General features: G+C 39.0%; 1 protein-coding gene across 2 annotated transcripts in view; it reads right to left on the reverse strand.

Moving 5' to 3' along the window:
- LOC143286828 (uncharacterized) overlaps nucleotides 1-13417 on the reverse strand; it is a 73728-nt gene extending 60311 nt beyond the window's left edge. For both annotated transcript variants that reach the window (XM_076594648.1, XM_076594647.1), the window contains exons 1-3: nucleotides 13322-13417; nucleotides 12296-12404; nucleotides 6200-7420 (exon numbers count right to left, since the gene is read on the reverse strand). In XM_076594648.1, coding sequence (XP_076450763.1) covers nucleotides 6200-7420; nucleotides 12296-12404 — 1330 coding nt within the window. In that variant the 5' untranslated portion in view covers nucleotides 13322-13417. The remainder of the gene's footprint in view (nucleotides 1-6199; nucleotides 7421-12295; nucleotides 12405-13321) is intronic.
- Nucleotides 13418-16443: the final 3026 nt, after the last annotated feature.

Here is a 16443-nt window from a genome sequence, read left to right on the forward strand (position 1 = left end):
GTCAACAACTTGAAACAAAATGGCGTCGTTCGCGTTCGCGAAGAATATGAGCACGCGCTTTGATTATGTATAAATATGTGTACGCAATTGATTTTTGCCCATGACCTTCAGGGCTCAGCCAATAGATCTATAAAGTCCACTCGTCGTACTGATTTTAGTATTATCCGAAAAAGACCACTTGGGCAAATGAACATAGTACACTGAGAGTAAAACACACAAGCTTTTTATGTACTGAGTATAATTTCAAAATGTAATGTTTAAGATGAGAAAGATCAGTTTAAAGCAAATTAAGTCCCCTAGCATTAATTACAAATTAATTTCCCTTTTTTACTATCTGCACCAAAACGTTTGCAAAATAAATATAACTTCCATGCTTAGCAAAAGAAGTTCCTGTTTGAACAAAAAATGATAAAAATGACTCCTCTTGTTGTTGTGTCAGAATATCATATCAAAGTGCCAAGTTTAGAGAATAAAAAATATAAAAATATAACAGTAAATGCAGTTTGCATATAATTTGGCTTCTTTTTTATTTTTTTGTGCCCATCCCAGAGGTGCAATATTGTTTCAAACAAGATGACTGGAAAGAACTGAATTTTTCCTATTTTTATGCCTAATTTGGTGTCAACTGACAAAGTATTTGCAGAGAAAATGGCAATGTTAAAGTTTACCATGGACACACAGACACACAGACACAGACACACACACACACACACACACACACACATACACACACACACACAGACAACCGAACACCGGGTTAAAACATAGACTCACTTTGTTTACACAAGTGAGTCAAAAATTAAAGAAGCCAAGCTGAAATGGTTTCAGATCAGATTGATTCACAGAATACTTGCGACATATATCATCCTTCATAAGATGGGTATAGCAGTCAGCGACAAATGGACGATTTGCAATGATGCTCGAGAAACAATCGTATATTTGCTTTGGTCTTATCACATGGCGATATACTTCTTCAACACATTGCAAAGTTTCCTAAATAACAAAAGTGATATAAACAAGTTTAGATTCACAAAGTGACTTGTAATATTTGGCAGTGACAATATATACTGCACTGATTATGTACTTGACTGTCTAATAATATGCGCTATGTTTTATCTGTATAAATGTGAGTGTGATAAAAATATGGCATAATTTACAGCTTTCAGAAAACATTTAAAGGACAAATACATTACAGAAGAATATGTCCCCAGAATTAACATGCAACATATCGAATTTCTACAGAAATGGAGTTACCATGAGGCCTTGACTGACGACGTGTGATCCACTTTAGTATTGATGTGAAGTGATTGTTCCTGTTTCCCCTGTAAGACAGCTGGCATCATTAATAATAAGATACTATCTCTTCCATGTGACAACAGAAAATTTAGGAAAGGGCATTAACATAGAAACTGACATTTATTTCTTGACTGGGTTCACATAAACCTTGTTTTTTATGTTTAGTTGTAGGCCTTTTTAGTTTTCTTGTGTTTTCGGGGTACTTTTCTTTTAAGCACGAACTCTTTTATTCGCACAGGAAGCTCAGTTGGTGACTGTGACGCACGGAACATTTGTATCACACACGCACCATATCCTTGAAACTGTGATCCATACATACATATATCTGAACGTTCCACATGGTTAGATGTGAAGTTATAAGTGAGAATGTGTGCGAATAAGTGTATATGTGCGCGCGTGTGTGTGTGTGTGTGTGTGTGTGTGTGCGCGCGCGTGTGCGTGCGTGCGTGCGTGCGTACGTGCATGCGTGCGTGCGTGCGCGTGTGTGTGCGTGTGTGAGTGTGCGTGTATGTGTTTGTGTGAGGATGCCTGTCTATCTGTTTATAAGCCAAAAATGTAAAAACGCATGAAACTTTGTCAAATAACCTATTTCATAATTTTGTATCAAGAACGTTTAAATCATGCATGTTATGCCAGTGTCTTTTGTACAAGCCACACCGCATTAATAGAGATGCACATACGTTAGACTAGTGAAAAACGCAAAGATTTCGTCACAATCATTGAACACGTACGAAAGTGTGTCCATGATTAAGCTGTCACACAGGCAATTAATGTCACCCGGAGCTTTCAGTTACGATTCCTGGTTTATCGAAAAACAAGAGAGGCAAGGCCTTCAAGACTCACTTGTGATACACTTAAAAAAAAAAAAATCCAAGCTTTTTATGTATTGAGTATAATTTCAAAATGTAATGTTTAAGATGAGAAAGATCAGTTTAAAGCAAATTAACTCCCCTAGCATTAATTACAGAGTAATTTCCCTTCTTTACTATCTGCACCAAAACGTTTCCAAAATAAATAAAACTTCCATGCTTAGCAAAAGAAGTTCCTGTTTGAATAGAAAATGATAACAATGACTGCTCTTGTTGTTGGGTCAGAATATCAGATCAAAGTGCCAAGTTTAGAGAATACAAAAAATATCAGTAAATGCAGTTTGCATATAATTAGGCTTCATTTTTGTTGCGCCCATCCCAGAGGTGCAATATTGTTTTAAACAAGATGACTGGAAAGAACTGAATTTTTCCTATTTTTATGCCTAATTTGGTGTCAACTGACAAAGTATTTGCAGAGAAAATGTCAATGTTAAAGTATACCACGGCCACACACACACACACACACACACACACACACACAGACAACCGAACACCGGGTTAAAACATAGACTCACTTTGTTTACACAAGTGAGTCAAAAATGAACCTGAGAATATAAAAAAGTGAGATAAGACTGCAAAATAGAAACAAAAATATGAATCTCTCTCTCTCTCACACACACACACACACACACACACATACACACGGACAAAGAGAGAATGGTGAGATGAGGAGAGAGGAGACGAAATGAAACATTCTTTTTACCCAGCCCAGAAAGAGAGTGACAGAGGCAGAGAAAGAGAGACATAGAGAGCCAGAGAGAGAGAGAAGGGATATATATATATATATAGAGAGAGAGAGAGAGCGATATAGAAAGAATCACACCGAGAGGGGCTAGGGGCTAGGTCGGACGGGAGGTCAGAGATACCTTCAAAGACAGGACCAACCAAACAGGGAACCGACGAAGATGAAAGAGGGCAGACAAACAGACAGACAGGCACACGGGCAGTGGACACAGAAAACAGTGTTGTCTGGTCCCGTGTCGTCGTGTAAGCACTTGAACGTTTTTAGAAGTGCACGTGACAAAGAATGCGGGATCACTGGGACAGTGGCTCTTCCATCACAGTATGGAGCAAGGCCTGCCTGCCTGCCTGTCTGTCTGTCTGTCTGACCGTCTTTCCGTGTTGTGCAACTATTCAGGGGGTTAGGCTACGGGCACACCACTCTGTAATAAACCAGTCCTACCGGCACGGACCTCCTGACAGATGTCTGTCTGTCTGTCTCTGACTCTCTCTCTTGTCGCCCTGCACATATTTTCGCCCCTCTGCATTTATTGTCGCCGGCGACAATATTACGTGAAAACCCTGACTGCATATATTGTCACCCTGAACATATTATCGCCCTTCAGCAAAACATGCAAGGAGGATCGTTGTGACCCAGCGACAATATATGCAGGCAATGATATATTTGCGATATATTATGCTGCTGTGCATCAGTACGACAGTTGTCGTTGATACGGTTGTGTGTTGTTGTTGTTATTGTTGTTGTTGCTGTTGTTGTTGTTGTTGTGTGTGTGTTTGTGTGCGCAAGCGCGTATGAGTTTTGTGTGTTTGTTTGTGTGAATGTATGCGTGCGCGTGTGTTTCGTGTATTTGAGAGTACTTTCATGTTAACGTTGATGGGGTGTGTGGTGGGAGGGGTTGGAGTATATGTGTGCGGGTGTACTTGGCGTGTGTGTATGTGTGTGAGTGAGTGTGCGTGCATGCTTGCGTGTTTGTGTGTGCGATTGCGCGTGCGTGTATATGGGTGTGTGTCCGCGCGTGCGAGTGCACGTCCGTGCCCACCGTGATCTGCGAGGGCGCGGCTCTTCACGACACTACGCTGTGTCCTAAAAGTGACGCCACATCTCCTCACCAAGTGGGTTCGGGACCTTGAGTCCATCATAAATGTAAGAGTGGATGGGTTGTAAACTGGTCACGTGTGGCTACTTTCACTCTTTGTGTGTGTGTGCGTGCGTGCGAGCGAGCGCGTGTGCGTTCGTGTTTGTGTGTGTGTTCATGTGTGGGTAGGTGGTGTATTTTTTAGAAAATGTTTGGCACACAAGTTAAACCTGTATCTTTTATACATAAAACATTTGTGAAATGCATTAGACATTGGCTAAAATAATTGAAATTGAACAATAATGTTTATGTAGACAGGCTTGCGATATAATGCTGTTACAGAATCAGATAAGAAAAACTGGGCTTTTAGTGCAAAAAGGGCGTTGTGTGTACATGGATTTGGAATTGTGGCGATGTATCAGGATGTGGGAAATGAACAGCAATTTATATCAGAATTTAAAGACAGACTCATTTGTTCTTATAAGCGGAATTGGCATTCAGACATGGGAAAAAGGGGCTGTGGGGTGGGGAGTGTTCACATTTAAAAGCATATTTCAGATGGAAAATGCCTTATAGTTGTCACACATAAACGGCATAGATTAAATTTGGCAAGATTTCGGCTGAGAACATTTAGCTTAAATGCAGACAAAAGATGGTTTCAACCCAGAAAAACCACAGAATCGCCATGCCTTTTGTGTGCATCTAAAGTTGATGATTAAAGACATTTGCTGTTTCAATGTGACTAACTGAGAGAAAAATGCGCATTTTTTCAGTTAGATATGGCTAAAAGATAGACAATGATTTTACAATAGTCAGTAGCCAAATTTAAGTTAAGGCATAGTCTTATTAATCATAATAATACCAGAAATAACGAAGGAAGATAATCATATATACTATGTATATTTTGAGTAAATGTTCTGATGATAAGTAAATATTGATTTACTACATTATCACCATAAGAATGAATGGTCGAGTTTGACGATAATTATCATTCCTTTTTGATATTTTTGTTTGGGTGTTTGCTTCGGGGTTTTTTTGGTTTTGTTGTTGTTGTTGTTTGTTTGTTTGTTTCGGCGTACTTTGAAAGATTGTATGAGTGTGCAGTACCCAGAGGTAGAACCTTTATACTGCTGGAGTCAGCCGAATGTGTTCTGCTGCATTTTTGTTGTTAAACAAATAACCTGTAACTCCCCTTATCAATAGACCCTTACTGGTAATGACAACAAAATGTCAAAATGTCTAAGCGTCTCTCTGCATGCGTGAGGATATGTGTACATCTGGGTGCAGGTTGTATACAAGCAAACAGATCCAGAGATAGAGACAAACAGAGAGGGAAAGAGAGAGAGCAGGTGTGAAGAGAGAAATAGATTAGGCTGCAAAATGGAGTGGAACCGTCTTGAACTTCAAAAGAAGAGGTTTCCTTATTGGTTGACATTGGTTGTTGTTTCTCTCTCTCCCCCCCCCCCCCCCCCCCTCTCCCGACACATATCCGCTTGCTTTTTGTATATCTATGAAACTCAGATAAAGCCAACAAAGACAGTTTATCACTCCCTATGCTGCGTGTGTTTTGGTTTAATCATTAGCCATAGCTGGTAACTTTTGCTTGAAACATTTCCCCCCAATTCCATTTACTCTAGAATGACACTACAGTCGGCAAGATGATTTTAAGTGTCCTCATTTCAGATTTTTTATTTGCAATTGATTGTCTGTTTGCTTGTATCACAAAATAAAACAAATAAACAACAACAACAACAAAAACCACACGAATTTTCAAAAGTTATTTTGAATAACGGAAAGGTTTGTATTCAATATGCATGTGTATACACAATTTGTCCGACGGAGAGTTCTGTTTAATGTCGGCTTCAGTTCGTTAGTGGATTAACTGTCAGTCATGCATACATTTGTCTGTTTCCAAACATTGATGAACGTTAATGTGTTTTCGGTGTGCGACGTCAGATGACTTATTGTACCTGGGTGCATGGCATCTTGCATGCTCTTTTTCTGTAACCTAACATCTTTAAGATCGGTATAGATACTTACGTGTTGGGTATTTATGTTGCGTACATTCCTATTGCTTTTGCATATGTAAGCGGTGTTAACCGTGTTACCCACAAAATTAATTGATGCTTTCTGAGTAGAGGAGGTATGGAAAGAAACATGTTGGGTGTTTTGGTAACATTTTTCCTGTCCTGACATGACTTAAGACAAAAGACTTACTGGTGTTGGAAAAGGGAGTTGGCAGAGGCGTGGTGGTCACAGCTGTTGTACCTGTCCTTGGCCTGGTGGTGGTGGGTGATGAAGTTGTGCTGGTGGAGGTGGGAGATGTGGTTGTCCTCCTTGCGGTAGAACGGGTGCTGGGCGTTTCGCTGGTGGTCAATCTGGTTGTTGCAGATCTAGATGTGGTGGGTTTAGTGGTAATCATTTTAGCTGTAGTCTTTGTTCTAAAATCAGTTGTCTTTTGAGTAGTGAGAGGTGATGGCTTTGAAGTTCTTCGAGTAGTGGTTCTGAAGCCTTCACTGTCACCACCTTCACTGTTACCACCTTCACTGTAACCACCTTTACTGTTACCACCTTCACTGTAACCACCTTCAAACGATGCCCCACCAGACCTGGAGTCATCACTGTCAGACTGATGCAGGAAGTCGTCAGCACCAATACCTGCTGAATCAACTCTCCACGGTTCATCACCTGCCACGGAAGAATCGCCCAAAGATACGCCACCAATTTCAGTCTCGTCTTCTTCCCATGGAAGAACTGGTATCCCCTGGTGTTCTTGAGAGTCATCCTCCCCACCATCACTACTCCAGAAGTTATGGAATACCGGTCCGCTATCCAGTTCATGTGAGGAATCTTCCCAGAAATGATGCATGATAGGACTAGCACGGGAAGAGTATTCCCCAGAGGTATCCCAGACGTTGTGCATGACGGGCCCTCCATGCAGATCAGCAGAGGAGTGCCTGCTAACATGGTGCATGACGGGTCCTCTCGTTTCCTCTTGAGCAGAGTCCCCCCCTCCACCCGTGAAAGCTGGGACACCCTGACTGCGGCTGTAGCTTTGGGAAGAATGGCCACTGTTATCATACAGTCCGTGCACCACTGGACCACTCACTCTATCCTCCTGGCTAGAATCTCCGCCCCTCCCCATGATGTTACTGTTCACCCCCCACGACGCTTGGTCTGTCCCCCAGCCATGTGAAGCAGCTGATCCTCTCCTGTGCATGGCAGGCAAGTTGAAGGGCACGTGCCATGCCCCGCTCTCCTCACTGGCGTCGGCTTTCCTGTCCTGGGTGTTGTAACGATTATACCACATCATGTCTTGGTTGTTAGCTTGCTTGTCTGCCCTTGAATGGAAAAGATGACGTAGACGTGTACCCGACAATCCCCCACCCGCTGTGCTGTCACTTCCTCTGGCCCATCCTTCGAAATCGCCAAGCGCACCTAGATATGCCACATACAGTATCTTGAACGTGAAAAGTTTGTGTATATAATCACGAAGAACTTGAAGAGAGAGACAGAGACAGACAGACAGACAGACACAGAGCATTTAAATCAGTCCATATGTATGATTTGAATCAGTCCCAACAACAATATGATCGACATCCTTTCATATATTGAAGCTTTAACAAAATCAACAAACAGTATTCCGGTGATAGAATCATGATCAATATTTGAATGTTCCTCAGTCCTGTTCAGTGAGATCCATTTACCCAGAAATGAAAGAACTTGTGATAAATGTTCCACAAATGATATTGCTGACGAATTTCATTATCTGTTTCTCTGTCCCTTTTTTGATAGCACCAGAAAAAAAAATGTTTACCTACATATCATATAACCCGACAAAACTCCATTAAATTCCACTTACTATTTTCTGAGAAAAAAAATGATTAAAGCCTTCGTTTCGACTTCGTGTCTTTTTTCAGAAAAAAAAAACTTTGAATATTAATAACGAAAATAATATTATGTTTCGAAGGGAAAAAAGAAATGTTAATGTGTATTTGTTAGCTCGTGTCGGCTTTTTCTGTTTGATTATTTTTTGACTTCGCTCTTATTACCTTGCCTGGAGACTGGTGAGTACAATATTACAAGAGTTTCATTCGGAAGCCACTTTGATATAGATGATACCAATTATGAGTAATGAGTACATGTTTGAGAAAGAGGAGAGACAGAGACAGAAAGGCAACTCTATGTTCATTTTTTGTGCATGAAGGAAGCAAATATTGTGAACTCGATTTATAATTTACGCGGACTGTGAACAAGATGTGGTTGAATTGGTATTTCAAACGTTGTTATTACTTACCTTTTAACATTATTGGGTTTCTCTTAAGAACAGTATTATTTTGATGCGATACCCCCTTCCTTTCGTCAGGCTTTAAGTAATCATTAGTAAAGGACCATGCTGTGGTCCTGCTCTTCAGGCGTAATACTGCTTGCTGTTTCTGTGGGCAGTAATGTTTGATCTCAGATTTCCCATTTTTCTGACCTGCCAAAGTACCTCCAAATGATAGCTGTGTTTTCGGTTAGTTTCTGAACAAAGCCCAGTGAGGTCTGGATACGAACTAATAACATTTCTCCTGAAAGTGCGGGATGTCACAGCATGAGCTCATCTGGGTCCTTTTCTGTTGGTTTTTTTTTTAGTGTTTTCTTCTGTTTTTCCTCCTTTGCGCTGTACACGAAGTATTATTTTTGTGTTGTCTTCGAATGCTATTAGTCCTTTTTCTGTGATTTTGTGCGGGTGTAATTTTTATTGTCTGCTTTTCTCGCCCCTATTGTCTTCCAAATTTCTGGGTTCACCCGCGATGTTTGCTGACTCACCATTTTCCGGATAAGCTTAGATGTGTGTGTGTGTGTGTGTGTGTGTGTGTGTGTGTGAACATAAGAAATAAGTTTGTTTGTTTTTTTAAAGGGAACAAAAGCAAAATGGTAGAGAAAGCTAGCACAAACAACTAACAAATGTCCTGTTGGATTGCGCATCACACCTTCTGCAGTTGCAGTTAACATCTTGAAATTGTATTTTTTAAAAGAAGAAAAAAACATTCAAATGAACTTTCAGAAAAGTTAGGTAAAAGCGATTTCAAACCCTGACATTCAAATACTACGTGTTTGCTTTGAGATAAGTTCTCCACATGCCCACTTCACATCTGTTTTTGTGTGTGTTTTTTTTTGTTTTTTGGTTGTTGTTTTTAACTTAGTCACAAAAGTGTTCAGTTTTATACTGTTCGATAATGCATGGATCTGTCTTAATCTGATAAAATCATTGTACGTATTTCATTGATGAATAGTTTCAAGTTTACTGACATTGATTATATTATCACCTAAAACTTTACCATTTTGTTGACCCTTTGGGGAGTCACACTGGTCGAGTTGTTTCCCTACCACCAAAATGCTGTTTTGACAGGATTTGTCTTTCTTCCCCTGCTTCAAAATACAATAAATATTGATTTGAAGAATGTTCGTTCACTTCGAAATACATGGTGTCTTTCGTGCAAATAAGTGATATTAATCAGGAAAAAGAAGTTTACACACCGAGCACCTACCACCTCCCCCCAAACAGTCGCAGGAATAAAGCAGACTGGTTTTAAACATATTTAGAGTGTTCTGTGATGATTTTACAATTACTTTCCACACGAAGCTACACAATTTAGCATCTTGAAGGTAGTTGTGAGGTCACCGTGGGGACAACCTGATGTTTATAAATAGATTTTGTCTAACTCTCCTATCCTCAAACAGCAAAGATTTCGGGAATGTGATTTTGTGGGGGAGATAATTTTATAGTGTGGTCTTGTTTCCTGTTGATGTGGACGGTTTTGGATATCATGATTTCACAATTACATTTGTTTAGTGCATCTGTTAGAGTGGAGCCAGTGATGGTAAAAGAAGATAGGTGAAATAGTGTCAAGAAAGAGCAAACCTGAAACAACCTCCCAATCAAGGGTTGAAGAAGTTCCAGACTTCATTATATATTTTGAAGAATCGACTGGAGAGCCTTTTATCTGTATTTCTAATACAAAAGGCTGCAGCTTCAGTAATGAAAGCTTCAGTCAAGAAATAGTTAGACGGTGACTGCTGGAACCTGCATACTTCCTACATCGCATGGACATGTCTGCACATTTTTGAAGACCTAAGCCCAGAGCATAGGTATCACAGATATTGCTATAAACGCTTCAGAATTATTTAAGAAAAAAACAAAAAACAAAAACTTTTACCTTTAAGGACCTCCACAAAAGATGATGAAGTTGTTCTCCCTTTGGGGAGTCAAACTGGTCGAGTTGCTTCCCCTTATCCCAAAATGCTGTTTGAGTTGTATTGATTTTGAGTGGCAAGATCGTGTGGTTTTTGTGGCTCACATTTACATATGCCATGTTCCTGTGCTTCAGAATACAATAAATAATGGTTTGAAGAATTTTCGTTCAAAATATAGTGTATATCGTGCAACTAAGCGATATTAGTCGGGAAAATAAAGTTTATCCACCAAGCACCTACCACCCACAGGAATAAAGCAGACTGGTTGTAAACATATTTAGAGTGTTCTGTGATGATTTCACAATTGTTTTCCACACGAAACCATGCGATCTGGCGTCTTGAAGCTGATTGTGAGACCATTGTGGAGCCAACCTGATGTTTATAAGTGTAACAAGTTGTTATCTATCTGTCCCATCCTCAAACAGCTAACATTTCAGAATATGATTTTATAGGGGCGATAGTTTTATAGTATGCACTTGTTTACAACTGATGATTAAGTAGTGGACAGTTTTGGGTATCAAGATTTCACATTTAAATTCGTTTTTTGTATCTGCTGAAGTGAACTTGGTAATGGTATAAAAAGATTGAAGAAATAGTGTCAAGAAAAAGCAAGCATGAAACAATAAACAATCTCACATCAAAAGTGGAGAAAGTTCCAGATTGCATTAAAATGTTGAAGAATCGACTGGAGAGCCTTTTTGTCTCTTTTTCTGATTATCAACAGCTGCAGTTTCAGTTAGAGAAGCTTCAATCAAGACATAGTTATACGGTGACTGCTGGAACCTGCAGACTCCCTATATCACATGAACATATCTGCAAATTTTTGAGGACCTAAACCCAGAGCATATCTAAAAAAGGTAAGAGTATACCTTCTTTCATTTCGTTATTCTTTTTCCAGACCATTTTTTTTTTAAATCTTTATGATCATATATCTCATTACTACAGAAGGAGGACCAATACAGTCTTTTAACCTGTGCAATGACCATGTTGCTAAAATGGTTTGCTCTTTTCTTTGCAATAAGATTCTCTGGTGACTTGTATATCGCTGCACTAACTTTTGTAGCATTATCTACCTGCTGGTGCACGGCTGGATAATAGGAACCCGGTAACTTTGGCAGTTTGCTCTTATTTGAGAAATTTGAAAATATCCTTGCTATCTATAACAGAGTCCATAAATACTGAGGATATAGATTTAAAAAAACAAAAAAAACAAAAAAACAGACATGTTTAAATATTCATTTACTTCTTTATTAGTTCATTTTTTTTCTGAATATATTTAAATAATCACTCACTTTTCTTTTTTTTCTCAAGGCCTGATTAAGCGCGTTGGCTTACGCTGCTGGTCAGGCATCTGCTTGGCAGATGTGGTGTTCCGAATATGGATTTGTCCGAACGCAGTGATCTACTAATATTGATACTGATACTATCCCAAAAAGGTGAATGGGCTTTAAAATCTCCCCTATGAACCATGTTTCATTATCCTGAACGTCATGTATCTATTCTGTATTTAGTTCGTTCGGTCCTCTAGGTAAAAACACAGAGACGACACGAAGTGTATGGTGATCACTGAATTTAATTAACACGCGCTGCACATGAATGATTATCAGTATAGGTGCAGGTGGACCTCTATCCCTTCTTGAATGTATATCGCTGCACTAATTGTTGTAGCATTATCTACCTGTTGGTGCACGGCTGGACAATAGGAGCAGTTTGCTCTTATTTACATTAAGTAATTGTAACTAAGGGCTTGGCAGTGATTGTTAGCTAGGTGTTGGAAAAGATACGGCAGGTTGGTGGAAATGGATGATTCTATTGCATGACATTAACTGCGGAAAATTGATTTGTTCGCATTATGAACAGAGGAAAAATCTCTTGACGGTCAAAGTGTGTGTGTGTGTGTGTGTGTGTGTGTGTGTGTGTGTGTGTGTGTGTGTGTGCGCGCGTGTGTGTGTGTGTAAATACTATAAGTTAGCATTTTTATGTGACCTTACAAACAATAATTATCTAATTTTGGTGAGACGAATGTTACGAATCGACTGGCAGAAACGCAGGCAAGCGGGCAAAGTCACTTACCAAACAGATGGCTCCAAGGGAAATCGTCATCGCCTGTGGCTAGACCCGCTAACACAGACAGCATGAGGACAGTAGACACAGCAGTAAACAGGTAAGTCATCCTCAGCATCTGTAAAATAAACAGTTCAGTTCAGAGTGTGTATTTATAGCCCAACCGACCAGACATGATGTCGGTTGCATCAAACAAAGTTGACCAAAACCAAAGGTCTGACCCGCGTTACTTTATGAAAGGCTGTAAATGGAAGCGAGTAAGAAAGCTGTCAAAAGTGTAACAATATAATAACAAGCTTAGGTATCCCTCTCTGCCTTTCTGCTGAATCATGCGCATGTCCGCACTTCTTAATCTTTTCTTAACCAGTCAAGCTCAAGTCCAGATTGAAATCTTTGTTCCGTGAAGTGAAACGAGCAACAGGAACTTAATGACGGTTTTGATGGCACTGAGGAAGTTTTATTCGTGGGGGACAAAGTTATGTGGACAGCTGCTTCAATCATGTACACATATGGACGTCATCCAGACCTTGTTTTCCACTTGGTCAGTTTTACAGAACATGGGGTGTCGGAAAAGGTTTTCTTTCTTTTATTTTTTCGGTTGAATAATAATTCATATCTGTCGCTGCGCCACAAACTCCGAGCCATGACTAGCAAGACGTGACAGTGCAAAACATTTACCAAATGATGTCATTTATGTCTTGTAGAGATGCCGGTATTGTCTTGCTTTCCCAGCACGATATTGTCTTCATCTATGTGGTAAGGAAAAAACAAAATGAATGAATTTATGAACGAACAGGTGAATAACTAAATGGAGGAACGTATAAAGAAACGAACGAACAAATGAAAATTACAACTTTGTAAATAATAAATATTATTCTAATTCTGTGATCTGATAATTAAGTGTTTATATTTTAAATATTGTATCCATTGGTACTGGTGTCTCAGGCAGTGAAGAATGAAGAATGTTGGTCATCTTTAGTTTGTCAACTAACTGTTAAGTGTTTTTTCACAGTAAGAAATTTTCAACAGACTGACCTGTTTTCATCCAGTTTGCACAGTCAGAAAGGTTGGAAGCCGTTTTTTTTCTCAAAGCTGATGATATCTTTCACAATTCGTTGCTTCCACTTCTGAGGCCCAGCATCCACCTTTTATATACAGCTGTTGACTGGGGCAGCAAGGTGGAGGGAACGGAGGCGCGAGAGGGACACCAGCGATAGGCGATAGGCTGGTGCGCCGTTTAATAGTGCCCTCATGTCAGATCTGCTCCCCCGGCCGGACAAGGCTCACTCACTCGTGACGAACATTATACATGTTTTATTCTTAGGATAACCTCTTTTGATCATGCCTTTGAAGATTCTCATGATGGAAACAGCTGTCATTCGGGCAGTAAAGATCCGGAACGTAAGCGGTGAACATTTGTATTCATGTTTTCACACACACACACACACACACACATTGAGAAACAAAGAGAGAGACAGAGACGGATACGGATACGCATAATTTATTCATCAGGCCATAGACCCTATGAAGGGGTACACAAACATCTGTTGCGTCGCATTTGTTTGAATAGACACGAAGAAAAAAATCACATGAAGCAACATTTATGATAACAAAACATATCATGCAGTTTCAATTCCTCTAAATCTAAATGATTTATGCCAGAAGATAAACAAATTTCACACATCATTTTGCCGTTTTGACGACATCAACAAACTCAGCTTGAAAGCACAAGGCTGTCGTTAATATTTGGATGGAATATATTTTTTCTCTAATCTCTTCAAGAGCTGGACAGCTTAGCACAAAATGTACTTCGTCTTCTTTTTCTTTGTGGCATAAAGGGCAAATCAAATTATTATCATTAGGTTCCCTGTATCTGTAACGATGAGTTGCTAAACCCGACACACCCAACCTAAATCTTGTTAAAATTCTCAAATGTTTGTCGATATTTAGCATTAGATACGATTTCATATCATGCAGCCCACAAAACGTTCTATACATACAAAATCTATCACTAATTTAAACATTTTCATTCCATGCTTGCCATCTACAGTCAATTAAACGTTGACGAAAGATTTTAACAAAATCATTTATGCTACCAACACCTTGATTTAACCATACTCCGCCAAAACCATTTTCACACAGACAAATACGTACATCAGTTGCCCAATTTTTCTTTCCTCTAGCATCCAGTTCAAACAGGATTTTTTTTTTAATTTTCAAAGGTATTATACTTTCATCCATTTGTATCAGTCTATGCCAGTATCGTACGCACTGAACAGCAGAATTCACAACTATCGGGTATCTATTAGTTTCACCATAACAAGATCATTTAGGGTACACATATCAATACATAAAAACTTCTTCAAAGCAACTAGATGTACATATTCACAGTAAAACGCAGCTTTATTTAAACTATATTGTACAATGGGCTGCACTTGGAAATGGAACATTTTCAGAAACAAGTTCGGGGAAGTATTATTTAGTGGAGATAATATTTTCATGATACACAACAATGCGTTTTTTCCGTACTAGCGAGATCTTTGCACGCTGAAGCAAAGCTTAAACGTGTGAATACAAATATCCCTGAATACTTATACACATTTACCACAGACATAGCTACACTGTCATAAAGCCATCTCTCCCTCGCACCTAAGTATTTTCCCTTCCGAAATACAATAATATTACTTTTTTTTCATGTTAACCTTCAACTGAAGAGTTGCAGCTTGCTGTAAAATATTTAACTGAGTCTGAAGACCAACAACACTCTCGGATAATAAAGTAACATCGTCAGCCAATAAAAGAATAAACAGCTCAAATGCATCATAAGAAATAGTGGCACTGTGTCTTCCATGATTGGGTATTTCGATAGCCAATTCATTAATAAAAAGAGAAAATAAAATTGGGCTGCATGCATCACTTTGCTTTACTCCTGTTGTACACTTAATATTATTTGTTTGTGCAGCGCCACATCTAACTCTACATTTCACATTATCATACATAATCTGAAAACAATTTTGCCTCATACCATTTAATAAAATAAACCAAAGTATATTTCTGTTCACAGAATCAAAGGCCTTTTCAAAGTCAATGAAGGCTAACTATAATTTTCGATTATAAGAAAACTGGTTTTGTACCATTGCTAACAGAGCAAACATATGATCGATTGTTGAATATTCTTTTTTTTAAACCAGCTAGGTACCTACCTGTAAAATAATTCATCTGTACCCATTCCTGTATCTTGAATTAATAATAACACAATATAATCTATAACTTATATTACTCAGAGAGATATCTCTATAATTATTTGGGTCTCTGGCATCACCCCTTTTATACAATGGCAAAATAACATACTCCATCCAGGCATCAGGGGAAATACCCTTATTAAACAGAACATTAAACAACTTAACACACACACACACACACACACACACACACACACACACACACACACACACACACACACACAAAAACCCGTATAACTTGCTCGTTAGAGATTTTGTAGAATTCACCAATAATACCGTCAGGACCAGAAGCTTTACGGTTTTTGTTTTTTTATATAGCAAACAAGAATTCTTCCCTAGATATTGGACGATTCATGTGACCATCACACTCAGCGTGTTGGAAATATTCATCAAGATTATCATTACTAGTCTCTTTGTTCAACAAAGATTTAAAATGCTTAAACTAAATATCAATGTCAATGCTATTAACGGGTTGTTTCTTTTAAAATGACGCTTCATGAACATTATTCCAGAATTCTTTCTGATTATGAATAGATGTGTGTGTGTGTGTGTGTGTGTGTGTGTGTGTGTGTGTGTGTGTGTGTGTGTGTTTGTGTGTGTGTGTGTGTGACAGCAGAAACTAAAGTGGTATATTGTTTACCGACCTTTGTAAACAGAAGAGAAATAGATGATTAAATGAAATTTATTTTATAACAATAGATAGCTAAATAAGTAAACAAACAGGTAAGTGGCTGAGTGGCTTAGCCTTCGTGGCTCACGTGTAATCTTGCTGAACAACAACAAAACGGAAAACACCAGGATGGAGGGGAAGAGGGTAGGGGGTTGGCAGTTTACCATAATTATATATCGATCCAAATGATATCTCAGCTCACCATCAGAAACCAGTATTTTTCGAACTGTATGTTGTGTGCTGCA

Source organism: Babylonia areolata, chromosome 10, assembly GCF_041734735.1.
Source record: "Babylonia areolata isolate BAREFJ2019XMU chromosome 10, ASM4173473v1, whole genome shotgun sequence".
NCBI lineage: Eukaryota > Metazoa > Mollusca > Gastropoda > Neogastropoda > Buccinidae > Babylonia > Babylonia areolata.